Raw genomic sequence first — 26,621 nt, 5'->3', positions numbered from 1 at the left:
GCAGTTTCGAAAGAAGTGTTAGAACGGGGAGAAGATAAAAAGATGGAAAAAAGTGTTAAAAATAGGAAAAGGTTGACGGTTTTTGTTTGCTTGGCACCTGGCTGATATGGACACAAGGTCAGTACTACTACTGTACTAGTACTGTACTAGTACTGTATTGTACTAGTACTCATTCTGGGAAAATTATTGGGTTAGATTGTTCCGGTTTTCAGGGATTTTTTTGTGTCATAAATGAGAGTTTAAAGTATTAAACTGATGTTTAACTTAAATGCACCGCCGTGATTCAGTCGGTGGTTAAATTTAGCATGGTAGCAAGAAGGGTATGGTCAGGATGTTAAACATTGTTTAGTAATGTTTGTCTTTATTTTCTTCAGATCTCTTACGGTGTGTTCACTTCCAGTTTTCACTGCGTTTTATAGATTCAAGTCCCATTCAATAAAGTTTTGTGAACCATCAGTAAAAGACACCAGACCATCATTCATCGGGGATGCTACAGTTTATGAGGCCATTTCTGCACAGACTTGTATGTTTTATGACTATTGTTCGATACAGCTGATTCTGATAGTTCACATGGTTGAAGCTGTGACAGCAGACAATGCACGCCTTTTCTTCTGGACCTGATCAATAACAGCTGACATCTGTGACTCAAGTGTTGGATATATGCTATTAAATAAAAGTGGTCTGACCGCTATACTGACCTGGTCATCAAACACTGAACGGAAAGAGGCATAGAAGCTGTGTTTGTACTGTTTTAGAAATGTCTGCTGTCAGTCTCCTTCACTCAGTCCATCAAACACGGAGGCCAACTTGTAGGTTGAAAGAGGAAGTAAAACGTGTCTTTGGTTTCTCCTCTCACTGTAAAAAGAAGAAACATTACTTCACTCTTCTTGGTGAGAACGTTCACACCTTCCTCTGAGGCAGATTACTGAAAAGACACTTTGCAGGCTGCTCAAAGGACAATACACAGGTTTAGTTTAGGGACAATTAGAGACTAAACTGCTGTGAAGAGACATGGAAGCTGTGTTTGGACTGTTGGTGATGCTACTAGGAGTCTCTCATGGTGAGCTGCTCAACTTCTTTCTTCTGGCACTTTATTAAAACTCATAGGATTAATATCAACGTGTTTTGTAGATGTGGGATCACATATAGTTAATAAAGTTAAGACAATATTTCCAGTGATGTGTACAGCAGTTCAAATACTGTAAAGAACATTGTTGGGTTTAAGATCAGTACAGTCAATAACCGTTTTATATAACAGCAGTGCTGAATAATATTCATCACTATATCGTGTTGTTCAAATGGAGAATACTTTAGTTGCTGGTTGGTCTACGGAGGGATTTAAAATAAGTGCATAATTTTTTGAATGAAAACATCTTTTGTAATAATATAGCCTATTTCTGTTTGAATTTGTTGCACAAGACCAAGCTCTCGTCTCCTGTTACTTGTTTCACAGTAAACCTACAACATCTTCTTGGTAAATTTTCTAATAAACAGATTGTATTATCACGGCACTTTATATCCAGATTATTAAATTTTTTTCAAGCATTTTAAATTTGAGCTCTTTAACTGGCCCTTTAAATCTCCCTTTAAAATGATCTTAATGGTATAAAGAGTAAAGGAGATTGGTTTCTCACTGTTGCTGTTTCTCAAGAGCCATGTTTTCAATGTTGCAGTTGTAATCTTATAAAAACTTGACAGTGTTTGCCTCAGACTATACTGCAAGTGTAGCAAGTCTCTGCTCCAAGGCTGTATTTTTGGTTATTGTCATAGTTGTAAACATCAGTGAGACACTTTACCTAAACTACCAACTGTGGCCTGGAGGCTCTATTAACTGTTTAATGTGTAACATCGCGAGACAAAATGGTAATACCAGTTATAATACCATATATGGTATTGATCCAACACTTCATTGCCGCTACGTAACGCCTGCCCACTCTGAGTGAAATATTTAAAGCTCATGTTTTTATGGCCGCAGCACTTCTTCTAAATGGTTCCTCATTTTTTACACATTTGTTCAAAACACTGGATGACCCAATTCATAATTTGTTTGAGGATTTTAAGCTTCTCTTGAGTTGCAGCAATTAAAATGTTCTGTGAGTTCAACAAAGTTTGACAGATGTAGGATTGTAATTACTGACTGAGGTCAACTTACCTCAAAACTCTGTTTTAGGGAAATAATGGCGTTCGCTGAACCACAACTTTTTTCCCATCACAGGCGGTGGTGGAAAAAGTGATGAGATATTTTACTTTGTAAAAAGTAGCAACACAGCAGTAAAACAAAACAACAACAACAACTCCAATACAAATAAGTTTTTACATTTGCTGCACAAGAAAAGAAAACCTGTGTGTCCACTGTGGTCTGTGAGACACAGAGATGCAGCAAACCTACAATTTTAATGTGTTTGCTGCATCTAATTCTCATCATCATTCATTCTGTATAAAATGAAGGATCACAATTGTTTCCTTGTTTTATATTTTTTATTTAACAGGAGTGGAAACTCACTGTGATGGCAGACAGTATGCAGCTCAATGTTATGGACCTTTGGGAGGAACTGTGGTCCTCCAGCTGATGGACGAAGCCTCTCAAATACCTAAATACGAATGGAAGAAAGAATCCACGATAATACTCCGCTGGAGACAAAATGAAATTATAACTAATTCTCTAAAAGACAGATCTGTCTTTACTCCCAGTAATGGGACATTTAGGATCAATAAACTCAGCAGGACAGACAGTAGTGAATATACACTTTCAATCTTTGATTTAGAAGCAAAGCTGACATCGAAAAAGACTCTACATTTGTCTATTCAAGGTAAATTACTTTTTTCATACTGAGAAATTGAATTATATGGATAGATATAAATCTCACATTGTATTGATAATCTACATTATGTATCACATACTCTACATGTATCTGTATTTTGAGCCTTTAGAAACTGTAAAAAAGGATCAAGGTCCTGCTGCAATATCAAGGGTCCTCTGTGTGTCCTTCAGCTCCCGTGTCCTCTGTTCTGATGGTCTCTGAGTGTCTGTCCCAGGGAGAGATGAAGGTTTCCTGCTCCTCTGAGGGAGGGGACAGTCCTCAGTACAGCTGGACTCTGGGTGGACGTGCACTGACAGACGCTGAGCTCTACTCTGAAAATAAAGAGGAAAACAGTATCACTCTGAAACAACATGTCTCAGGACGTGTTGCTTGTAAAGTCTGGAATCACGTCAGTAGTGTCTCCAAAGAAGAGGATATAATGAACTGTGGTGAGTGAGAAATAATGTGATCATTATGACACTGATGATTATAATTACTCTGTTCATCTGTTGTATATTGTGTTTGTTTGTTCATAGGATTCATTTACATTAACTGCATCTCTGATGGGACAGAAATATCACAGTGGGTGTTTGCAGCCAATAACACCCTGTGTATTCAATCAACAACAGTCACTTCAGGTAAGGAGACTGACATAGTTTCACTTACACCTTCCAAATAATGACATCAGCTGAACCACAACTTTTTTCCCATCACAGGCGGTGGTGGAAAAAGTGATGAGATATTTTACTTTGTAAAAAGTAGCAACACAGCAGTAAAAAAAAACAACAACAACAACAACAACAACAACTCCAATACAAATAAGTTTTTACATTTGCTGCGCAAGAAAAGAAAACCTGTGTGTTCACTGTGGTCTGTGAGACACAGAGATGCAGCAAACCTCCAATATTAATGTGTTTGCTGCATTTAATTCTCATCATCATTCATTCTGTGTAAAATGAAGGATCACAATTGTTTCCTTGTTTTATTTTTTTATTTTACAGGAGTGGAAACTCATTGTGATGGCAGACAGGATGGAGCTCAATCTTATGGAACTTTGGGAGGAACTGTGGTCCTCCAGCTGATGGACGAAGCAGGTAAGGAGACTGACATAGTTTCACTTACACCCTCCATTAATATCACATCCTTCAATGAAACTGTGACTCCCGGCAGTGATGGTCCATGGTACCTTTGTAAGTGAAAACTTACTCTGCTGCAGTGAATTCTTTGATGTCATTTTCTCCTTTGCTCCTCTGTCTTCTTAATAACACACGTAGAGTTTGCTGACTTCAATATCTGTTTGTTGTGTCTTTTATTTTTACCCTCCATGAATCAAATCCAGTTCTAACTTGACTTGTGTTTTTTGTGTCTCTCAACAGATCACTCCTTGCTTGTACATGGTTTGCTAGTGGCCGTCTTATTTCTCTTGTTCATTGGGATTCATATATTTTTTGCTTGTAAGAAAAAAAAGCTAAAGGCTCTGCTATCCCACAAACGACAGACCAGCCAGAGAACTCGGTTTTGATGGTTGAAATGAGAAGTCCTGCATCTTAAACCTACACTGATAGTGTCGCCCTTCACCTGCTGTTATTTGCCATGTGTCTTTTTGTGGGTGAAAATTTGGTTTAGAGTGAAACTTCTCTCCTGGTTTTAATCTTCACAAATTCTGTTTAAATATTAGCAGCTCTCCATGATTTCAATTCGAAAGCTCTGAGAGCTTTCTGTTTTAATATCACTGTAGAAACCCCAAAGGAAGCTTATTGTGACCCGACAGTGATCATAAGTAAACCGGTCTGTCTCTTTTCATTTGTCGCAAGACTGGTTGTAGATTTGGTGAAATTGGGATCAGATTTTCTTTTGCAAAGAAATAATTCGAGTAGAAGAAACGACTTCTTCTAAAATGTTCAGTGCACGACAACCTTTGGACAGTGATGAAACATCCAGATGCCTGCAGCTCCACCTGTGATCACGGAACAGAAAACACACTTGTAAATATGTTATATTGTAGAAAACGTTTTTTGTTTATTTTTTTACTTTATTAATCCCCGAGGGGAAATTTCTTTGCTACAGCAGGGGGGCTCTCAGGGGGGAGCCGCTGCAGCAGGCTGCCACTAGGGCGGCGCCAGGTAACCTGACCTGAGGTGCATGTTTTTGGACAATGGGAGGAAGCCAGAGAACCCGGAGAGAACCCACGCAAGCACAGGGAGAACATGCAAACTGCATATATGCTGCATATATGGTTTGTATGTTGACAGCTTTTTTTGCGTATTGTTTCACTTCCTTCATAGCTGAGCGCAACGACAAGCTTTCCTTGTTTGGTTAAACTTAACGTGTAATCTGAAAAAACAGAACTTCAGAAATGATTTCAAAACTTCTGCAAAGATTCTTGTCTCCAGCAACTTTTTTATTTTTTTTTATTTCTGAGACGCTTTTAGTCCACACACTGTCTGTTTAATGAAACTGAAAAGTAACTTTTAAAAACTGCTCAGCATAAATGCACTAGTTATATCTTGAGGCACAATATAAGTCGGGGAATTTCTAGTCATACTGTTCCCAATAAGAGGAATTCATGCTTCCTTTGCAATGTTTCGAAGAACACAACAAGCATTAACATCTGAGAATTTGGTTTGATGTTTGAATGAAGAAGTCATGTCTTAAAACTCAGCATTAAGAAAAAACATATTCACCCTGCATGAAGGCAGCTTGAGAGAAGTGGCAGTATGCAGTACAAATTCACAGCAAACTAAAGATTAAATGTAGAAGTGTCAGTACTGTGTAGTGGTTAACACCGGCCCTGTTGAAGCACTGGTAAGACCGAATAGAAATCTCAAAGCACCAGTAGGACATTTAAATAGCGATGCAGCGCTGCTTTGGAGGTTCTTGCTTCCAGGAAAGATGAACTTGCAGGTGGAGGCAGACATCCTTGTATTACCCACCAATATCAGCTATGAAGGAAGTGAAACAACACGCAACAAAAGCTGTCAACATACAAACCATATATGCAGCTTTTCCCACAAAGATCCTCTCTTATTCTATTACACTATCAGTTATATTCTGCCCCTTTTCACTGCGTACAAATTTAGTCTGATGGACACACAGTTATAGTTCAATTACTTTTACAATGCTCATATTCATTTTATTGTATTAACGTCACATTAGCCTTACGATAATGTTGGCCTGACTTCAAAAGAGCTCAAAGAAGCACAAACAGAGTCAGATAATCACAGAGCTTCTCCAACCAGTAAATGCAGGCTGGGAGTAGCAAGTTAACGTTAGCACCCCTACTACCAATGAACAGCCTGTTGATGTAACATTGCCATCTGCAAAAATCCTATCGTCTGAGAACACCTTATTCATGAATCATAGTGCTTTTGTCCTCCCAGAAATGTCTAGCGCTTGTAGATTTTATGCTCCCTTCAAATATTCAATTAGATAATATAACCATACAGTCTATGAATGCAACCCATTTGTCTCCCGTTTCTTATGAACTCCAGTGATACAGAGCTCTTATGAGAAAAGGGTGGAAGTCATCCATGGTTGGCCAATTGGTTAGACTTCCTGTATCCGTTTCACATTAAAAGCCCCTCAGTGTTTCATACAGAGTTACAAATTTATGTTCTGAACATCAGCAATATCCACTAGTGTCTTTCATTCCCTGTACAAATTGAGAATGTGAAACTTTTTGATTTACTGCTTGCTGCCGAGACACACGGCAACATTTGAATCTGGCAACAGTTTTGTTTTCTTTTAATCACTGTGTTTTACTTTGATTAAGTTTAAGCTCTCCTGTAAATTTTAATTTAACAACTTTCTGTGCAGCTTAGACATACACTGTAAATAATCAAGAGGGTGTTTATTATATTCAGGCTGAAAACTAAACTCAAAGTTGCATTTAACGTTGAAAATAAACAAATGTTACTTAAGCGTGATATGATTTTAGTGAAACCCAAACACAGCCTGAATGTGTCACAACACAACATGACTAATGAGCTTTGGCATAAGCGAATATAAGTTTTACGAAATAAACTTTTAATCATTTGCTTCCTTGTGGCCGGTAAATTCTGTGATTTTGAAGATTTTTAGTACAAGTACTAACACAAGAACTAACGCCTGAATAGTGATGTATTCTGGTGCTGTTTCTTTACGTTATATATATTATAATTTTATAGTGTATTTTATTCAATAACTTTGTCTGTTTTAATAATAATTGAACTTTATTTCACGCAGCCCCATCCATCACACTGCTGTATTTAATTTATAGCAAAAATATTTTCAACATGTAAAACATCCAGATGCAATGAAATGTTTGAAAATAAAAAAAATATTATATCTAATTACAAATTCACTCTTTTCTTATTGTTTAACTACAAGCAGATCAAAGATTTACATTGATTTACACCACATTTCTGTGATAAGTGACTTCAAAAACATGGTTACACAGCTGCTACTGTTTTAAGATCAGATCGTGTAAATTTCACCACTGTCACAACTCTGTTTTTTAAATCAAAATCTATTTTAAGACTATACAAGATTTAAAAAAAAAAAAAAATGAAAAGTCCACAAGCTTTCCCAGCTCCCCACACATACTAAATGTTCTGTTTGCTGTTGGGTTTTTGAGTCCACGGTTCAGTATCCATCGGTGATAACGGCCCTCAGTTCAGAGTTCATTCAAGTCCAAACTCACACTGAAGGTTTATATTCTTATATACTTGACCCTGCACAAAACACAATACAGCACAAAAAAACATTTTCACCAACATATTACAGTATTTACTGAGTCTAGATCATTAATGATTGACCTTTTCTTGATCAGGAGTAGGCATGTGAAGTGTTACCTGACTTCTTACTACGCTTGACTTTCCTGCACACACAGCAACATGACACCAGTATCAGGAGAGCACCCACTCCGGCACAGACTGGGATCAGGATGGTCAAAATGTTTTCTGAGGAAACAGACCACAATGATAATTATAAGCACTTGTTATTGTCTGCATACTTAAACTCATGCAGACAATGACTAGAATGACTTTAATCAGAAATCCCTGTAACTGTGTCAGCAACACTTTAGATCCACTTTAATTATGACACATAATTGTTATGTGAGGCAACATATTACAATTGCAAAATATATAACACTTCCCGCAGTTTTTTCCTGCTACCACTATACAATAAAGATTCCAGTTGTTGCAAAGTGGCTACAAATATCAAGGAGCTCCATCTGGTCTATCATAGATGAAGCAAAAACATGAACCTACACCAAGCTGGATCAAAACATCAGAGAAATCAAACTGGAAATCTACAACTGTTGCTATGGTGCATACACTGCAGGGTGGACATAGAAAACAAAACACAACATTTAGCCAAACATCCGAAACACGACAAACGTATGAAAATTAGGGCAGGTTCAGACCAAAGGTGGTTAGTCAAAAAGGAAGCCTGAAAAAGTATTTCCTAAAGGTTTCTGTTGAACCGCAGCCAGTTCCTGTTACTGAACCACACCTAACACCCTCTCTTTACATCTTTCATCAGTGCAGAGTAAAGGTTGCACACATTTAGTAAATGTGTAAATGATCACTGACAAAAAAAGTCTACCTTTTAAGGGTATATTTTTGTTACAAGCAAACGCATGAATTAGTTATATGTAGATTTGATCATAATTATTAGTATCCTATATGTACTGAAAGAAGGGATAATGTCAATAGACTGGGCATTGATATTTGGAAGATTTTGGAAGCAGGTACTTGTATGACTATAAAAGCTACAGCAGACTATTCCTTCTCATTGAACAATGAAAAAGTTGAAGAACATTATAAAGTCTTTTCATCTATTGTCTCCATTATTCTTCTATCCTATGTTGTACAACTGGTACATTTTGTTTGGTACTTTCACTTCCACATGACAGTTACATTTCTGATTAACTTCTTTATAACATATCAAAATATTAAGAACATGATTTAATACATACCTTTAACATCTAGTTTAAAATGTATGGTTTTCATCGGGACCCCATTTGGATCAAAGGCCTCCCCGCTGTATTGACCTGAATCATTCCTCTCCACGTTTGTGATCTTGAGCGTCCCGTTGTTGATGAAAAACTCTGTTCTGTTCCTAAATGCGTCCTGTATCGTCACCTTTTCATTCTGCAGAGTGAACACGTTAATGAGTCCACTGGGAAGCTCCTTCTTACACCTCACCACATGGCTGCTGGCATTGGTCAACATTTGGATGTATACAGTTCCACCGAGGATAACAGAGCACAGGCAAGTGGACTCTGTGGCATTACATTTAGTATCAGCAATGGGAAGGAACGCTGAGGAAGATGCATTCAGGAGAACATGTAAGTAATCTTAAATTATTCACACTATTTGAATAGTAATACTAAATACTAAATGTTAAATTTAGTTTGCAAATGATGAAAATCTTACCACGACTTCCTCCTACTAACATTAAAAAAATAAGAAATTGTTCCATACTGCTGTCATCCAGAAGATAGTTTTACCGAAAAAAAAAAAAAATTAAATCAGAGAAATGATTAGTTAAATGTGGTTAAAACTATAAATCTGCCATGAACCTCAGCCCAAAGATTGTGACAGACACTCACAGGAAACAGTAAATATGTGGCAGTACTGCTACCATATTTTGCTGAAAGCCAGGAAATGGGCCGTCTCACTTCTCTTTGTCAGCACAAGTCTTTGGCAACATGTTGTAGTGAAGTATCTTAAGAATTGTGAGCATGTGAGCAAATCTTCTTTTTACCCCCACTGTGGAAATCCCATCTGTGAAACTGAATCAAGACGACGCTGTGTGACTATGGTAACAGTTTTAACATGTTTCAACCACAGGTTGACGAACACCATGCATGTTTTTTTTTGTTTTGTGTACTTCCGCTATCCCTGCACAAAAAAATGGAAGTGAGAATTATAACTGTGCGAATGTAGGCTGAGCTCGTATAAGACATACTTATTATTAGATGCCCTACTATGCATCTCATGGCCAGGTAGTGTGGTACACTATTATCAGCTGATATTTTAAGAAACATCATATACATTTTTGAGGAATCTAAAAATGTTCTTGAAGCAGAACAACATTTCCTCTTACTAATCCCCTTGACAGCAATAATCTGGTAATAAACCCTTTTTAAATAGCTGGGACAAATGTCTAAATGTGCTTTGCTTCCAGCAAAGACCCTCAAGCTTAATTTAATTCTAAAGCTTTTGCATGGCAATGAGATTTTGCTAACAAGCCTCATCTAGTATTAGAGAGATCAGCCAACTGCATTATGAAAAACACAAAAGGAAAACTGGCAGAAAGTGAGTCAGATTTGGACAGGAACACAGTTCTATTAATCCTCTGTTTGAAAATGTGCAAATCAATGAATAGGAGAAGTTAAAAATGAGTCTGAATGAAAGAAACGACGCTTGTGACTATTGTCACATTGACACAGAGGTAGTCATTATTTGTATTAATCAAAATTATAAATGTTTCATAAGATTTGTCTTTGTCAAGTGCACAGATTTCAATTTTGTAAAACAAAAGCAAATATCTTCAAAGGGAGACAGTATGATGATAAAACATATTTGCTTGAATACATGTATCATCTTGTAAAATGGAATCAGCTCACATTTTGAGTTTATAATATTCAGTTTAGGGAGGGACACATTTATAGTCCAATATACACAAAGGAGTTTAATAATCAATCAACCGACTAAATCAATCCGTTCTTCGGAACATACAACTGCAGCAACAGCTCAGCAACTGCAAGTTAAGAAACTGCAACTGTAAGGCTGAAAGTTGGTTCCTTCAGTGAAAACACATCTTCAAATGTCAACAAACATCTTTTTATATTCTGTTGGACATGATCCTTGTGTTGAGTCTCCTGAAAAATGACCTGCTTCTGGACAGCTTTAGCTTCTTCTTCCAATCCATGTTCTTTTTCTGATAAACACTGTCCCAGCTGTCCTCCTCCTCGTCTCCCACCCAGGGGACCCAGGCACCTCCATTCAAGTGGGGGTCAGCCCGTGGGTCCTCTGAGGGGTATCTTACTGGCACCGCAGTGCGGTTGTAGTACACCAGTCTGGCTAACAACTCTTTCACAACATCGGGTCTCTGCTCAGAAAGGTCGAAACGTTCATAGGGGTCCCCGGAGATGTTGAAAAGCCACACTGATTTGCGGGGCTCATTGTGGCGCTCCAGGTTCCACCAGCCACCTGGGAAACCTGGCAGCATCTGTGGCGGGATCCAGTCTCCATAACCAGGGTCCCCTGTCAGGAGTTTCCAGTCTCCGGCTCGTATGGAGGCCTGAATGGCCGTATTCCAAATCCCATATCCTTTCTGCAGGGAACCGCTGCGTGCATGGTTATATAGAGGGTCAATGTTGTGGAGGATCTCCAATCTGGGCGACTCCTTCCCTTCACTGATGGCTTCCCAAACATTATAGCCATCGAGCCCCTCAGTCAGGGACTCATTGCCACCTGCTAATCCCACAAGTGTGGGGTACCAGTCTGTGATGTGTACCAGTGCTTTGCTCACCCTCCTCTTCTTCCGCAGGAGAGGGCTGTGGACAAAGCCCAGACCCCGGACGCCACCTTCCCAGTAGGTGCCTTTACGTCCTCTGAGCGGCCAATTACTGCCGCCAGACAAAGGCTGGCCGCCATTGTCAGTGGAGAAGATAATGACACTGTTTTGGTAGTATCCATATTTGCGGAGAGCATATGTTATATTACGAACCGCCTCATCTACAGCTGAAACCATTGCAGCATACTTCCTGCGTGCCAAATTTTCCAGGCCGCGGTATGGGTAGATGTACTCCCGCGGAGACTGTAAGGGCGTGTGAACAGCTTGGAATGAGAGGAAGATGAACAGTGGCTGGGACTGAGGATCATGGGTCGCTAGGATCCTGCGGACTCGCTGCGTATACAGATGGGTGGAGTATTTACCACTCTGACCCCAGGCAACGGACTCCCCCTCGTGGAGGTCAAAGCCACACAGCCCTGGGCCGTCACAGGAGTCATAAGTGTAGTAGTTCACGCTGCCCGTTAAGGAGCCAAAGTAGGTGTCGAAGCCGCGGCGAGTGGGCAAACACTCCTTCTTGTAGAAGCCAAGATGCCACTTGCCTACCATGTGGGTGGAGTAGCCGAGCTCCTGTAGCCTCCGGGGAAGTGTGACCTGGTCAAAGGGCAGGCAGTTGGGTTGGCGCGGCCGGATGATGGAGTGCTGCAGACCCGTATGAATTTGGTACCTGTAGAGTTGAAGATTAAGAAAGCAGTCAGAAGGACAATTGTGTTATCAATGTTAATCAATCAACAGACTGAACAAGTAAGTGAAAGGACAAACACAAGAGAGGAGAGAGGGAGACTTTTCCTTCATCAACCAATGTGTGATGTTAGACATGAAGACACATCACATAACGAGCTGTGAACAAACATCTCATTCTCATAACCTGGACATCACTGATACTGACATTTTATGAAAGCCATTAGCGACAGAGGGGTACACACATGGTGCCCTTTAGCGTTGCAGAGGGAGGTCATGTGACGGAGTAGAAAGAGTGATAACGTTTCTGCACAGGGAGGAGGTTGGAGGTGGCTGGATAGAACAAACACAATACATTCAGCCGGGAGAGCACTGTTAGAGTCAGTGAGGAAGCCAGAGTCAATATGTATTTCTTTTAAGTAATGTAATGTATTTATCTCATTATAAATGTTTTATACTTATCTTATTTTAACTCATACCATGATCTTTTCCTCAACCTAACCACGTGGTTTTTGGTGCCTATACCGACGGCAACTTCTCTGAGACGCCAACATGCTCTGACTAAACCTTTTGTAGACACTTTGTCTCTTTTCATAATGATATAACATTCAGAACACAAACGATAGGGTATAGGCTATAAAAGTAGGTATACTCCTTGTGTCAACAGGGTTATTGGCAATAACAAGTAAAAAATGTCATGCTCAGAAATAATATTCAGATTGATGCTATAGGCTTAAAACAATTTAGATTTTCATACAACAAAATAAAAAAAAATTGAAAAATTCAGGCTCCTCCAAATTAAGCTTTTTTTTTCCCCAAGAACATGACAAGACTATACAACTGAAAAGTTGTTATAATTTACTGTCATTTACTCTTTTTTTAAAAATAAGGATTCATATCCCAAATCTGTCTATAGCCAATAAGTGTTGTTTGGGTTCTGCATATTTGCCCCATTAATTTTAATGTCATAGTTTACAAAAATAGTGTAATTGTCTTGAAAAATACATCCAATTTATTATTCAGACATTTGTGCAGCAAATTTTGCCAAAACTAAGTAGACATCTTTTATTTACGTGACTATGATTCTAGAAACAGAAAGCATTCAGTCGGAATTATTAAAAGCAATCTGGTCAACATAGACAACAAAAAATAATCAAAGTGTGAGGACAAGCACTTTACCTGCCGGTGATAAGTTGACTTCTGGACGGGGTGCAGATGGGCTGGATGTAATAATTCTCCAGTTTCACTCCACCTGCTGCCAGTTTATCGAGCACCGGCGTCCTGATGTCTGAGCTGTGATAGCCGATGTCATTGAACCCCTGGTCGTCTGTCATGATGAAAATAATGTGAGGGGGTCGTGGGACAGGAGACCCTTCAATAAAAGTTTGGTCTGCCTCATTCTCCACCTGGTTAGGGCTCATCAGATCCCAGGTCAGGTACCCGAGGCTGAGCAGGCTCATCATAGAGAAACCAGTCAGAGCTGTCGTTGCCATGGTTTCTGTTCCTGTGTATCTCTCAGACTGGCTGGGATTTAGTATATTGTCACCAAATCATTGAGCAGTGAACCACACGGTGAAAAAAATCTCCTCTCATCAGATGTTGCAGCTGACACTTTAAACGCTTGAATAGCAGTGAAGCAATACGAAACTTACTCAAAGAAAAGCAACACGTTCAGCATCCTCACTGACTCCAAACTGTTCCAGCCTCTTTTGAAAGCATTTCACTTTACCCACTGCTCTCAAAAACTCCGCCTATTTGCCTTGCCGCCTTGCTGAAATAACATCACCCTCCTCCACCACCACCAGAATGCACACACAGATGTATTTCTACTACATCCAGGTGTTAATGGTGAGTTTACACCTCACAGTAGTGATACTTTTGCAAAATGTTGACATTACTCTGTAACATCCTTGATTTGATGATTCTCGTTTTCACATTTTGCTCAATTCAAGCAGCTAAAAGAATCTCATCATACACCCTCCTCTTCATGGTCATTTGATTTCAATAAACCACCCTGCCAACTTTACAAATTACAAGAAAGCAAGAAAAACACATCTTCCCCTGTAACTTAGTTGAAGCCATGGCTTACAGAAGGTCTACAGAAAAAGACCCGCACTCAAAAAAACACGGTGTGTGGGGGAAATTTGAGTCTCCGGGTGGCCGTGGGGCCCTACAGACACAACCACAGACACTGTTCACCTCTCCACTCCACAGCACTCACAAACACTCTCTTATTATTCCTGCTGTTTTATGAGGGCTTACTGCAGACCTGAGGAGAGAGACAGAGCAGACTTCCCAGACTCCAGATAACATCTCCAACCAGGCGTCAAAGAAGCACTTTACAAATCATCCTGCGGGTCAACAGAAAGCAGCAGGACTGCACAGCCTCAGCCACAGTGGAGGTATTACTCCACAGCATCTGGTCTGTCGTACTGCAGATTCACTTTGACTGGGAATCAGTTGAGGGCTGGGGGAACTGTACAAGGTAGAATTGTGGAAGGTAGAAATCAATTAATAAGCATACATATATTTACCAATTGCGAAGGAGGTAGTATAGATCAATAAGCTTTGGCACGATTAATACTGAAATCTGATTCATAGATTGTATAGAAAAATAGACATAGTCTCCAGCTCTGAATAGTGGTGCCAATGCTGAAGTGTCTTAAAGTGCAATACCACCGACGCCCACTAGTGGCTGACTAAAAAACAACAACTCAGGATCCTGCAGACACCCATTCAAAAGGCTTCAAATTCTCTCATTAAATTGTGAATCAATCAATTTTATTCTACAAGTGATTATGGTGTCATTAGCTAAATTAACTACTTCTGATCACTGTTGTGGTACTTCTAAATATAATTACTTAATAATTAGATATTATGCCTCATAAAGAGGTATATTTTGGGGCATGCCTGGTTTGATTGACAGGCTTGGGGTGCAGTCAGGTTTCTGGTTTTGCTCGGCGGGTGTAGTGTCCTCATGTTCTCAGTCAGATCCACCCCTTGATCCTCTCCAACTTGTCCAAATATGGCCACTTAAGCTCCAAAAATAACAAAATGGGGACAGCCAAAACGCCAGACTTGAGGCTTCAAAACAGCAGTTCATAAATCAGTGTGTGGCATAATGGTGGATTTACTTGATCAGACCTGAGTCCTTGTAGGTTAATGGACTATATACATCAGAACTGCCTCTTGGATGGTCGACCTGGTTTGGAAATCACTTCCTCCCTCCTTCTTACTTTCGATGTGACACTGCATGACATGACTGTGATAATGGAGGCTGTAAATCAGAACATATATTTCAATTTAAAACCTAGATCTTTTAAAACCCTCAAGGTCACTGAGGTGAAAGCATCGCCTTAGTTGATGTGTTGAAGTCAGGAGTTGGTCAACATGCTGGAAACAACACACCTTGCAAATGTTGATATTGGGTCTTGTGGGCATGGAGGTCTCAGGGCAGCCAAAGGGAGAATGAGCCTCCCTTTAAGGGCATGAATGTGCGGCTGGGCAAACATGCACAGCCACAGTAAAGGCATCCTTGGAGCAGAGCTTCTGGGTTTAAGGCAGGTCAAGTCAGGAAGGTGGAGGGAAAAAATGATTGAGGTTCACCTGAAGTTTTACACCATCGTGTTTATTTATGTACTTTTCCTAGAGGGAGCGGCTAAGACATCTGAAAAAAAATCCAGAGATAATGATATACCGGTCATTTAAAGTCACAATAAAGTGTTAATGTTAACTCAGGCAACAAGAAAGAGCAGGATGGAGAGTCATTAATATCCCTGGGTGGCTTTAAGGAAAAAGAAAGATTCTTCAGGTCTTTGGGTAACCATACTTATGAGATGTGACTCATCTGTTTTCTGTTGGTCAGAGGTGTAACTGCCAGGTCAACAACAACTCTATTCACATTCAGCACCATAATGCAAATAGCACACACATACGGACACTCAGGACTCATACACACACAAATATTAGCATAAGCATGTACCCACGTACTGCTTTATAGTCTAAAGAGATGTTGGTAGGTTCATACCACATTATAGCTCTCATTGCAAATTTACTCATATTGCCAAAATAATTCCACCAAGAATTCAACCATCCACTAAGCAATGGTTTGATGATCGTATTTATGGAAAGAGTTACCTAACAATGCACTAAGAGTAGAATTTCAGTGACCCAAAAATGCTGAGTAAACATCACACTTGGTTTCTGCAGGTTATTTTTGCAGTTATTTGTTTGTCTTAATTTATCTTGGGTACGGAGGCTGTGAATAAAAAATATGTGAATTTCTTAATATTCTGGTAAACTGCAGATGTCTAACGCCGGTAATAGCATGATTCAATCACAGTCAGCGGTCATGTCATGTTGATGCTCTGCTTTAATGAATACCAGGTTGTTGTAGCTGTGACTCAGTGGAAATAAAGTGTGCTGATCACATTCTCAGACTCTTATTCCACTCTTTTCATCTTTTCGTGTTAATGATTCCACCCCCCGCATCAAACGCTGTCATAAATGTAAATGTAAAAGAAAAGTTTTTTCCACTTAAATCTGCCTCCGCAATGGCTACATACCATCAGGACTCTTTTGGAGTTAACGAATCCCTAAATAAACTTTTAAATCACAGACTTATGCTGTGAACATCTGTAGTTTGTTTGTTAAATGTTAATTACCCTCCTAATTTTCAAATTTATTTTCAATGAGGATGTGAACAAAGAGCCATGGGACATCATAAATTTAACCAACAACACTTCCTTTTTTCCACCTCTTAATTAAACGTCTATACATATAAAACAAATTAAATGTGTGGTTTCTTACAGCGGGAGTTCCTTCCTCAAGCTACAGAGACTCATTCATGAAGTTAGTGGATGGTACTCTTAGCTATTCCAAACCATATCAATGACCTTTCACCTCTTGTCTTGTTTCCGAGGTTCATTTTCAGATCAGTCTTAAGCTTCATGAACAGACATCAATAGCAGATCCTCATTTGTGTTATTTGTTATAACCGAGTCATAAACTCCTAACTGGCACATACACATTCACAACATTTTCTCATTTCAACTTCCCTCTCCAAACAGGCTCTCAGCCTGCATCTGAGGAGCAGTGAAATGCAATAATGAGTTGAAAGGGAAGCAGAGACTGGGGGGTGCCGCTGCTGCCGCTCTGTGTTGGTCGGCACCAGATGTTGGCTTTGGCTAAAGAAAGAGGTGCTGTTACTGAATACGGCTGCTCCCCTTCACTGGGAACACTACCTCCTTTCTGATCAACACGGCCCTGCCAGTAAACCAGCACATTACTGCCCCTTTAACCCCAATTTTCTAATCTGCGTAAAACAGGATGAAAGTTTTATTTTTTTTCCGGTGCGCCAACCCCGAGCCAAAACCTGTAGTGTGTTCAGCTTGTCGCCTCTCAACTATGTACAATAGTAGCCTTGTTTCAGCGTTTGCTCAACAACTTTTTCATCTTTTATCAACCTTTCAACAACAGTTCATTCAATAAGGTGTAAATTTAGGGCCAAAGAAATTCTTCTTTTTCTCTTGGTTCAGTTCTATTAAATCTTACAGTCTGCATTAGTGTAAATACCAAAAAATGACTGTCACAGAGTTACTGACCTTTGTCATTAAGGCAAAGAGGAGGCACTGAAGCAAAAAAAAAAAAAAAAGTGGTTGACGATTTGAGTCCAGCTGACAAACTTTATATGTGGGGTTTACCATGTACCATGTTTACCTTTAACAGCCAGAACCTCCATTGTCAGTAGATCTGCAGAGCAAGAAACAAGTGTTTGTACACATTCAATGCTTCATATCTTTAAGTTGGTTTCTCTTATGTCTGCCAGTTTAACATCTACACATCAGGCTTTACCAGGCGGGACACCACAGCCAGGTGAGACAGCGCTCGAGCACTGGCCTCAGCCCCTGACTGAAGATGTGTTTGCTCTTGTGGAGGGGCAGCAGCAGCTGGTCAGGAGAGCCAGACACAACACTTCATTACGACCTTCCTGTAACGTCACTTGGATTTGAGAGGGACCCAATGAAGTATCACTAAGGGGACTGTGTTTATGTGTATTTGTTGTTACTTTTGAATTAATGAATGAACCAGTCACACTTTTTTTTGTGTTTTACTTAAATCAGTTTTACTACGGCACCAGCGCTGACAGATTGTGACATGCAGATCTCACTGGCTGTAGTTGAAAGCAATTACCTGAAGAGTGAGCGCAGATGTGAGCTGCTAAACGTGTGGAATGTAAAGTAGATTTATTTCCTGTGAAACAGACTGCCATTTACAAGAGTAACCTGTACAAATATCCCACACATTTTACAGCTACATGTCATCAAAGTCGAGGGAGATGTTCTACTGCTGTTTTCTTGAGCTTGAGGATGTAAAGTTTTTGGGTCCTCTCTGTTGCTGCTTCATTTCTGTTTCTCCAATAACTCTACTCTTTAAAACCTATTTTACACATATTAGTATGCATTTCAAAATATTGGGATATTTAGAGTAAAAGTGAGCTGTGGAAACATTACATTTCCCCTGTTTTACAAATTGTTTTTCTTTCTGAAACACTTGGTGGTCTTTCCCTTCAACACTGAGAATAGGAGCGGAGTCAGCCTCATAACCAGCTCGTTAGCCCAAACTAATGGTGCGTGTATGTGTGTGTCTGGGGTCGGGGAAGATGGCGAAATCAAGCTTGGTGAGACCCACTGAGTACTGACATTGAGTTTGGACGACACACTGCTTTCCTTTCCTGGTTTCCTCGATGAATGGGACTCTTTCAGATGTTTTGCTCCTGCTGACCCTGTGCTTACCCAACGCTCTCCTCTAGTTTGACCCAAGGTCTCTCCCAAAACCTGCTCCCTGGCAGCCGGCTGTGCCCAATCACTTTCAGTTTCCTCCCAAATCAACCAGACAAAAAAAAAGAAGTTACACTTTCAACCATATCCACCTCACACACAGGAGACTGAGCTTCCTGGCAGATTTTGAAACATTTCTGATTTGTCCATTCCATTGGATAGTTTGTGGGTTGTCTGGCTATGTGGATGGATGTTTTTCCAACATGAGGAGATTTAAAAGGAGAGCTGAGTCAAGAAATGTAGAGCCACAAGAGGAAGAGCCGAAATGTTAGCAAGGAGGGACACGAAGAGGAGGTTTATTTTAATACTTAAAGGATAATACTGGGGTTATTTCCTTAAGTATGAGCTTCTGGTCTAATTTGGCATTGTCCTTTAATTTCAAAATTTGTGACATGTCAGCACAGCTGAAAATATGTCTGGTCTTGCTTTGATCTCCACAAAATGTGCCACCGTTCATTTTTGTACGGCTTGAGAGCGCTTTGACTGAGGGAGTCACAACCATGATGCCCGATTTCTCCATACACATACATCCACCAAATTTATATTTCTGATTATTCCTTTACCTCATTCATAGTCATTACTGTTAGTCATTGCTCCCTCAGAGGCCGTGATTACACTACCATCAGTGTATGTAGCCCATCTTTTAGATCCGATTGTGGCGGGAGGAGGCTATGGTTAGAGTTTTGAGGAAATTAACCAGTATTATTAATAACAGTACAACAACGACACCTAAGGAATTTCACCTAAAGAATAAGTTTTGCCCACACAGTATCAATAACTCAGAGGGCACTCAGGTTTGTTATACTGATTAGCAGGAGACGTGGTTGAATTCCAAACAAATATTCTTTATTATAACAAAATTAATATTCAACATAGTGGTTAGATAAAATAATATTTGAAGCACTAATAAGTAATAAAAGAGCCTTAACCTTAAAATGTATTTAAAGAGATGTTCAGGGCTGTGGCTTACCAGTGGAGAGGTGGACCGTTAAAGGTGAGGATCCCAAAAAGAGGAGGCACCCGATCACATGTGTGCTCACACTCACACACTCTCACACCCTCTGTCACACACACACGCACACACACACACACACACACACACACAGGAGGATTCAGAACCAGGGGTACACCAAACCACACAGCACACAAAAGGAGACACCACTACCGGGAGGCACCAACCCCGGACCTTGGGCCCTGCAGCTCCTACAAAGACAGTGAACAGAATTAACAAGGCTCCACTTAACAGAAAGAAAAATAAGCAAATGAGAAAAAAAAACTAAGCAGACCGTCCAGCACACCCTCGGCTGTTAAAGGGTGAACTGCAGGTCTGCAACTTAACATAAACCACAAAATAAACAACACAAAGCAATATTAGCTTGATTAAACTAAATATTATTTGAAAAAAAAGTGTTAATTGCCAGGCTTAATCAGCCAAATAAAGTAAACTGAAAGGAAATAAACCTGTGGCTATAAATCAGAAACACAATAGAAAACAAAACAGAGACTAAATGGATCAAGTTAGCTAATCATTCAGGTGGGATGATCAAATATAAAGCACTGAGATGGTTTATATCAGTAATAGAAGGCTTTATTTGAATGATAGCTATCAGTACTTTGCATGGGGTTGGCTACAGACTTATAGAACTACAACTCCCATGGTGCATTGCGACGGCAAACGGAACTGCATCCTGAGTTCATAGTTTAACACGTTAAACATGTGGGGCTCAGTTGCAGTTATTCTTTTCATAATGTGACTGTAGTTTTAATACAAAAAAAAAAAATACTCCTTTCGGAAGTCCGGCGTGTTGAAAAGTCGCCTTCTCGGTCTGTCGAACATGTCTGTGAACGTATCGCAGCGCGAGCTGATCCAGCTGATCTACCGCCATTTGAAGGAGCATGGTTTCCACTCAGCTGCAGATGAGCTACAGAGGCACAGCTCACAGGTCACAGCACACACAAACACACACAGCTGTATACAGTGACTGACAGAGACCATCAGTGTGCAACTGTGACTGCTTGAGTTTAGGACAGTGTTTCAAATGCCGCGCAACAATGTTTGTTTTTGAAACATGCTACTAACCAGCTGATCAGGAACCTGCGAAGTTCCTGTAGCTTTGTTGTTCTGTGCAGTAACAGACTCTGTTTACCCACTGATGAACTGTTTCAAAGTAAACTTGAATCAAGTTTTTTTTTTTTTTTTTTTTTCAATGTGCGTTCATGTGTGGTTGGAAAAGTGGCTGCTGCTTCAGTGACTCCCTTTTGTAACAAATGGTCAACGACACGACATTTACAGTATGCAGGATACATTTGATTCACACATTGGCTATTTCGTGTGCTGTTCAAACTGTACAAAAAATGAAATGAAACAAATAAAGGTACTTCAAATTAAAATGTAGTTCAATGTGAGCGTGGGACTGTATAAACTGAGTTGGCAGTAGCTTTAGTTTATGGTCAGTTGTAGTTTACATTAATGGTTCCCAAACTGAGGGGCAGGTTCCCCTGTAGGTCTCACAGCAGGGTGCCGGATATAACCATGGTAAAAAAAAAAAAAAAAAAAAAAAAAGTGATGTTAAACTGAAGCTAAATAGAAGTTTTTATACATTTTGACTTTGACAGAAATATGTAACTAACATCATTATTATTATTTGTTGCATGTTTTTACACCATTGTTTCACCTTTTCTTTTCCTGACAGAAAAAGTCCAAATTTGTGCTATGAAAACCACTCTATGAATCGATACCAAGATTAAGATAATGTCACATTGTTGTGAGGTCTGCCGTACTTAATAAACTTCGTAATCCATGTATATCGTAATATTTTGATGTTAATTGTCTGCAGGGAGAGACAAACATATCGCCATCATTACTGGATATCTACAGTTCATGGTTGAAGTGAGTGTGATTTCTCATTTCTTTTCAGAAATTAAACACTAATTGTTTAAACACTAATTAACTATTGTTTTTGTTCCTGACAGTGACTCTAAGAAGAAAAGGCAGCCTGTCTCAGCCAAACCCTCTAAGTCAGGAGGAAGAAGGACTCCGACTAAAGGTACGACGTCTTCAACCAAAGTTGAAGCTGGGTCTGAACAACTTGGAGGCACTTCTAGGATATAATGTGATAATCTGGTGCCAGGATAACTTGGCAGACGATTTCTATTACTTCTCGGTCCCAGCTTGCCTCCAGCTTATTTTAGGCTGACTTAATTTTTTTCTTCTGTGTATCATTTTATCTCCCTGGTCCATCTTTTATATCATTTCTTAAGGATTTTTGGTGTACATGTCATTTAATGCTGCTCGAACTTGTCTTTTATGCAGAACTACTGCTGATAAATCTCTGTTTATGCTTATAAAACACTTCTTCTGCAGGGTTTTTAGGTATTTGGAAAGACATTTTAAATGTGCTTTATCTTTTTTTTCATTTTCCACTTGGACCCAATGCTGCACCAGCCACAAAAATCCAAACTCCAACCACCTCCAATCAGAATCAAGACGAGGGTGTCAGCGATTCAGACAGCGAGGAACTGAGTCAGAGTCTCCTGCCGCAGGTGAAATAGAGAACAGAACCTAAATATCACTAACAAGAATAAGTGGTGAATGGCCTGAATTATTAACAGACTTTTTTTGTTGGTATTACAGACTCCTTTGTCTCCTAGTAAAAAGTCTGCTCCTGTGACCCCAGCTAAACCAGCAGCAGCATCTCCAAACAAGAGGAAAACATTGCGCCCAGTCACACCTGCAACTGCAGCACCAGGAGATTCAAGTGAAACCACTGACATATCAGAGAATGAAGAAATAACACTGGTAGGACAGTGCACTTATCTCCAGGACCTGCTTCATATCTCTTTAAGGAGTTACTAAGAATACACTGCTTTTCTTTATTATTGATGATTGTTTTTGTCTGATTTTCATTGCTACTGATAGACTTCAGCATCAAAACTGGCACTCCTAAAGCAACTTGGCATCCAACTCAAGAAAAGTCAAAAGAGCACCAAGGGCACAGGCAGCAAAGGTCAAGCCTCGGTTAAGGTCTGTATCAGGATCTAATTGACCCCTTAATCTCTATTTTGATGTTTTATTTTGTCCTTATTTCCTTTACCACACAAATAATCTTCATTTTCTTCATTTCATGTGAAGCTTAATAAACCAAAGGCTGTGAAGACTAAAGCTGGTGCCACCTCGCCTCAGGTTAAAACTACCAAGAAGAAAAGCAGCATCACACCTGAGCAGGAAGTGACAGCTTCTCCTGCTGGTACGTCTGATTTATGTCGACAGCAGCAATCTTTGAGGCTGTAGAAAGAGCAGTGGTGGAGTACTAGAGTACGTTCTAACATATTGTTTGCACTTTTTATGTCCAGCAAACTCGACCACACCAGAGAAGAAGAAGGAGAAACTTGCAAAAAAGCCAGATGCACAAAAGAAGGTGAGTTTTTATTTAGTTTTCAAACCTTAATGTGGCAGTTCTCAAACTTTACCAGGCATGCTCTTCTGGGGGGTTTTTTTCAGTCCATTGCAGCAAAAAGGAAAAAAAGTGAAGGGAAATCTGCAGAAAATGTCAGTGCAAAGAAATCAAGGACCCAAACAAAAGACAAGATTGTGTCTGCTGGTGGAGACGATTCAGACTCTGACGGCAGTCTAGATATAGAGAAATGGAAGAAAATGGTCCTGCAGATGACAGGTAAGTGTGTGTGTGTGTCTGTGTGTGTGTGTGGAGTCAAGTAATGTGCTGGAAACCACATTATGGCCTTATACTGTTCTCTCTCTCTCTCTACAACTAGTGTTTGGTTTGACATGCTCCCTGTATAGATATGAGGGGCTCATTTTCATGTAACAAAAACACAATGATTCTCAGTTTGACGTGTTTGTACACAAATCAAACAATTATTAAGACTATTATATTCCATGTCTGGCAATAGATCGCATTAAATCATACACTTTACTGCTGTTATTTTTAAAGACTCAAACAGCTCAGACAGTCAGATTTACAGCAGGACTGTAGGTAAGAGGAAAAGTGTTGAGTGAGTGTTGTGTTTTTGGGAGGTTTCCATGTTGGAAAGTGACAGCTTGCAGTTGTGGAGAAAGTTAAGAGGTGTGGAAATGATTTGTGATGAAACGACAGGGAGAGACGTTTTATTTCACTTTGAGGGAGAAAGACAGGCACCAGACAGGACAGCACCACCCACGAACAACCTCACCACGGAAACAGTGATTTCATATAAACAGAGCTGTGTACAGTCTGCCATTGATGTTTTCTTTTGAACATTTGTGCCACTAAGCCACAATTTGTTCAATGTCCTCACCGTGTTTTCTCTGTCCACAGACGCTGACATAGCCAAGATGGACACCATCAATGCTCTGGACTCCACAGCACCCCAACCCAAAAAGAGAGTCAGAAAACCCCGGGCTAAGCCTCCAGCAAAGACTAACACTCCCGTTCGAAAAAGTAATGGGACCGTTCAAAAGAATGCAAAGACAGACGAGAAAGCTGTGACGAACACACCAACAAGGAAGAGCAGAACAAAAAATAATGCAGCTGTGACCTCTTCTGGCACCGCGAGCCAAGAACAAATCCTCAACGCTGTAGAGGTAAACCCACCCGCAATCACTCTGTCCCCTTCAAAACAGACTCAATCAAAAGAGAAAAGGGAAACTGTAACTCCCAGTGAAGAAACAACTGATACAACGACACCCGAGCCAAAGAAGAAGAAAAAGAAGAAGGAAAAGCAGGCGAGTGAAGGCGAGGTGGAAGGGAATTCAAATGAGATGGCTGAAGATGTAAAACATAATCCCAGTAAAGAGAAGAAGAAGAAAAGTAACGTCACAGGGCAGGAGTGTGTTTATATACCTGTGGAGAAGACAAAAGGAACAAAGGGAGATAGTGAAAGCAAAGAGAGTCAAGAAGACATGAAGGAGAAGAATAAAAGTGGGAGCGCTGATAATGACAACAGTTTAGAGCCAGTAGTGCAAGAAAAGAAGGCCAAGAAGAAAAAAAAGCAGAAACCCAATTGTGAGGAAAATTCATCAAACACAGCAGAAGAAAAGAAAGTAAAGAAGAAGAAAAAGACAGTCGATGTTGAGGAGAATTCAGAACAAAGAGCTGACGAAGTACTCGAAAATACAGAGCTGATAGAAAAGGATGAAAAAACAGCTGACAGTGAGGAAAACTCAAAGCAACAAGTTAAAGAAAAGAAAGTAAAGAAGAAGAAAAAGACAGTTGATATTGAGGGGAATTCAGTGCAGGTTGCTGAAGAAGTAAAAGAAAATGCAGACAACAAAGTCGAAGAAAAGGAAGAAAATTCCGAGCAGATAGCCAAAGAAAAGAAAACAAAGAAGAAGAAAAAGGAGAGTGTTTGCAGTGAGGAAAATCCAGAGCAAGTGGTTCAAGAAAATAAAGCGAAGAAGAAGAAAAGGAAGCATCCTGATGAGGAAAATTCAGAGCAGGTAGCTGAAGAAAATCAAACGACAACAAAGACATCAGAGAGCAGCAAGAAAGAGGAAACGTCCAAGCAGATAACTGAAGTGAGGAAGAAAAAGAAGGATTTTTCTGATGACACAGAGCCTCCAACCAACCTGGAGACAACAAGTCCTCCAACAGAGAAGAAGAAAAGTGAGTAAATATATTACTGAAATCATGGCGAAAAGGAAGTTTGAATGTTTTTTTGTAAGTTTGTTAAATTTGTCTTTTCCTCAGAGAAAAGAAAATTTAAATCAGCTGAGGTCCCAGAAACACCTGCAGGCTCGGTCCAAGATGCCACAACAACACAAACCATCCACGCAGCCTCCAGTGACACACACAAAAAGGTACGCAACACTGCAGTATTCACCAGATCGACATTGTTGTTGGATAAAATATCAAATGCGAAAACAAGTCTGATCAATTTTGATGTTACTTTTTCCGTAATCCTCCACAGAAAAAGAAATCCTCCCAGAGCCACGAGTCATGAGAAGGTTTGAATTTTCATCCCTGCAGAACCAGGAGATGAAGACAACACATGGTGTCTATTCTGTTTCTAATCATGTCGTAGTGGTTAGACGGATCGCTTAAAACTATGGACAAACTGACGTTTGTATTTTCCTATGTTTTTTTTATCTCTTTTATTAGTTTCATGTGCGATGTCAGAGCTGCCTGTTTTTTACTTAATGATTTTTATGGTATGTGCCACTTGTAGTCAGCATGTAAAGTGAGTTTAAATGTTTACATAAATGATTGTTTAATGTGTCAGTCTTGATTGAATGGAGAAATGTTTCATTCACTCACACTCTTTCAATATCAGGAGTTTGTCCCGTGATAGTCGTAAACTATTTCAGTTCTCTGGACCCACATCTAAAATTTGTATGCTGATTTAAAACATGTAATGATATGAAACAGTCTGATTATATAGCTTATCCTTCCCTTTATGCATTCTCAATGTATGGTGTGTTTACTGCTCTGCCAGCGGTTTTGTATTTGGTAAAAAAAAAAAAAGAAAAGATTTTGTAAGAAAAAAGACACTCATGTTTTTGACCAGCTTTTTATTTATTCAGAGTCAGATTTTGGTATTGGGCGAACAACAAAGTTTTAAATGTTTGATGAAACTTATATTTTATATTGTACATTATGGTTTTAATAGACATTAAACACCACAGGGGTTGTTTTTTTTTTATGGTCTGCATCTGTCTGAAATGTTGCGTCTGGTGTCATGGAAAGAGCATGAATGTGCAGTATACAGCTGTTTGTTGAAGTACTGCAGCACACCT

At 39.7% G+C, this 26,621-nt stretch overlaps 3 protein-coding genes across 5 annotated transcripts; 2 read left to right on the top strand and 1 right to left on the bottom strand.

The window, feature by feature from the left end:
* LOC138211285 (T-cell surface antigen CD2-like) lies at positions 1 to 7,132 on the top strand. Of its 3 annotated transcripts, none has more exons than XM_069171058.1 (6): positions 1 to 117; positions 2,490 to 2,810; positions 2,993 to 3,250; positions 3,338 to 3,439; positions 3,803 to 3,895; positions 4,178 to 7,132. In XM_069171058.1, the coding sequence occupies exons 2-6, from the start codon at positions 2,570 to 2,572 to the stop codon at positions 4,321 to 4,323; spliced, it is 840 nt and encodes a 279-aa protein (XP_069027159.1). In that variant the 5' UTR covers positions 1 to 117; positions 2,490 to 2,569; the 3' UTR covers positions 4,324 to 7,132. The 3 variants fall into 3 exon arrangements, with proteins under 3 accessions (XP_069027159.1, XP_069027156.1, XP_069027158.1); XM_069171055.1 differs by lacking the exon at positions 1 to 117 and adding an exon at positions 869 to 1,060; XM_069171057.1 differs by lacking the exons at positions 1 to 117; positions 3,803 to 3,895 and adding an exon at positions 869 to 1,060.
* A 3,385-nt stretch (positions 7,133 to 10,517) lies between these two features.
* On the bottom strand, positions 10,518 to 13,543 carry arsia (arylsulfatase family, member Ia). The gene is made up of 2 exons (XM_069171283.1): positions 13,230 to 13,543; positions 10,518 to 12,036 (listed from the first exon to the last, which is right to left on the bottom strand). Exons 1-2 carry the CDS (start codon positions 13,541 to 13,543, stop codon positions 10,638 to 10,640), a joined length of 1,713 nt encoding a protein of 570 aa, XP_069027384.1. The 3' UTR covers positions 10,518 to 10,637.
* Positions 13,544 to 20,582: 7,039 nt separating this feature from the next.
* Positions 20,583 to 26,527, top strand: LOC138211473 (nucleolar and coiled-body phosphoprotein 1-like). Its single transcript, XM_069171405.1, has 12 exons — positions 20,583 to 20,832; positions 21,727 to 21,779; positions 21,863 to 21,936; positions 22,335 to 22,432; positions 22,524 to 22,688; positions 22,809 to 22,913; positions 23,022 to 23,136; positions 23,243 to 23,307; positions 23,391 to 23,562; positions 24,205 to 25,491; positions 25,576 to 25,685; positions 25,796 to 26,527. Exons 1-12 carry the CDS (start codon positions 20,725 to 20,727, stop codon positions 25,826 to 25,828), a joined length of 2,385 nt encoding a protein of 794 aa, XP_069027506.1. The 5' UTR covers positions 20,583 to 20,724; the 3' UTR covers positions 25,829 to 26,527.
* The last annotated feature ends 94 nt before the right edge of the window (positions 26,528 to 26,621 follow it).

The sequence above is a fragment of the Embiotoca jacksoni genome, unplaced genomic scaffold (genome assembly GCF_022577435.1).
Source record: "Embiotoca jacksoni isolate LCO1_2020_lvr unplaced genomic scaffold, fEmbJac1.0.p SCAF_5, whole genome shotgun sequence".
NCBI classification, from domain to species: domain Eukaryota; kingdom Metazoa; phylum Chordata; class Actinopteri; family Embiotocidae; genus Embiotoca; species Embiotoca jacksoni.
The sequence above is the reverse complement of the archived record's forward strand: the minus strand, read 5'-3'. Positions and strand labels throughout refer to the sequence as shown.

Bases quoted from the DNA above. Each gene is read 5' to 3' on its own strand.
- LOC138211473 (XM_069171405.1), top strand. From the start codon at position 20,725: ATGTCTGTGAACGTATCGCAGCGCGAGCTGATCCAGCTGATCTACCGC. The intron at 20,833-21,726 runs GTCACAGCACAC...AATTGTCTGCAG, and splicing joins TACAGAGGCACAGCTCACAG to GGAGAGACAAACATATCGCC. The intron at 23,563-24,204 runs GTAAGTGTGTGT...CTCTGTCCACAG, and splicing joins AATGGTCCTGCAGATGACAG to ACGCTGACATAGCCAAGATG.
- arsia (XM_069171283.1), bottom strand. From the start codon at position 13,543: ATGGCAACGACAGCTCTGACTGGTTTCTCTATGATGAGCCTGCTCAGC. The intron at 12,037-13,229 runs GTAAAGTGCTTG...TCAACTCTACAG, and splicing joins AGTCAACTTATCACCGGCAG to GTACCAAATTCATACGGGTC.
- LOC138211285 (XM_069171055.1), top strand. From the start codon at position 1,012: ATGGAAGCTGTGTTTGGACTGTTGGTGATGCTACTAGGAGTCTCTCAT. The intron at 3,440-3,802 runs GTAAGGAGACTG...TTTATTTTACAG, and splicing joins ATCAACAACAGTCACTTCAG to GAGTGGAAACTCATTGTGAT. The intron at 3,896-4,177 runs GTAAGGAGACTG...GTCTCTCAACAG, and splicing joins CCAGCTGATGGACGAAGCAG to ATCACTCCTTGCTTGTACAT.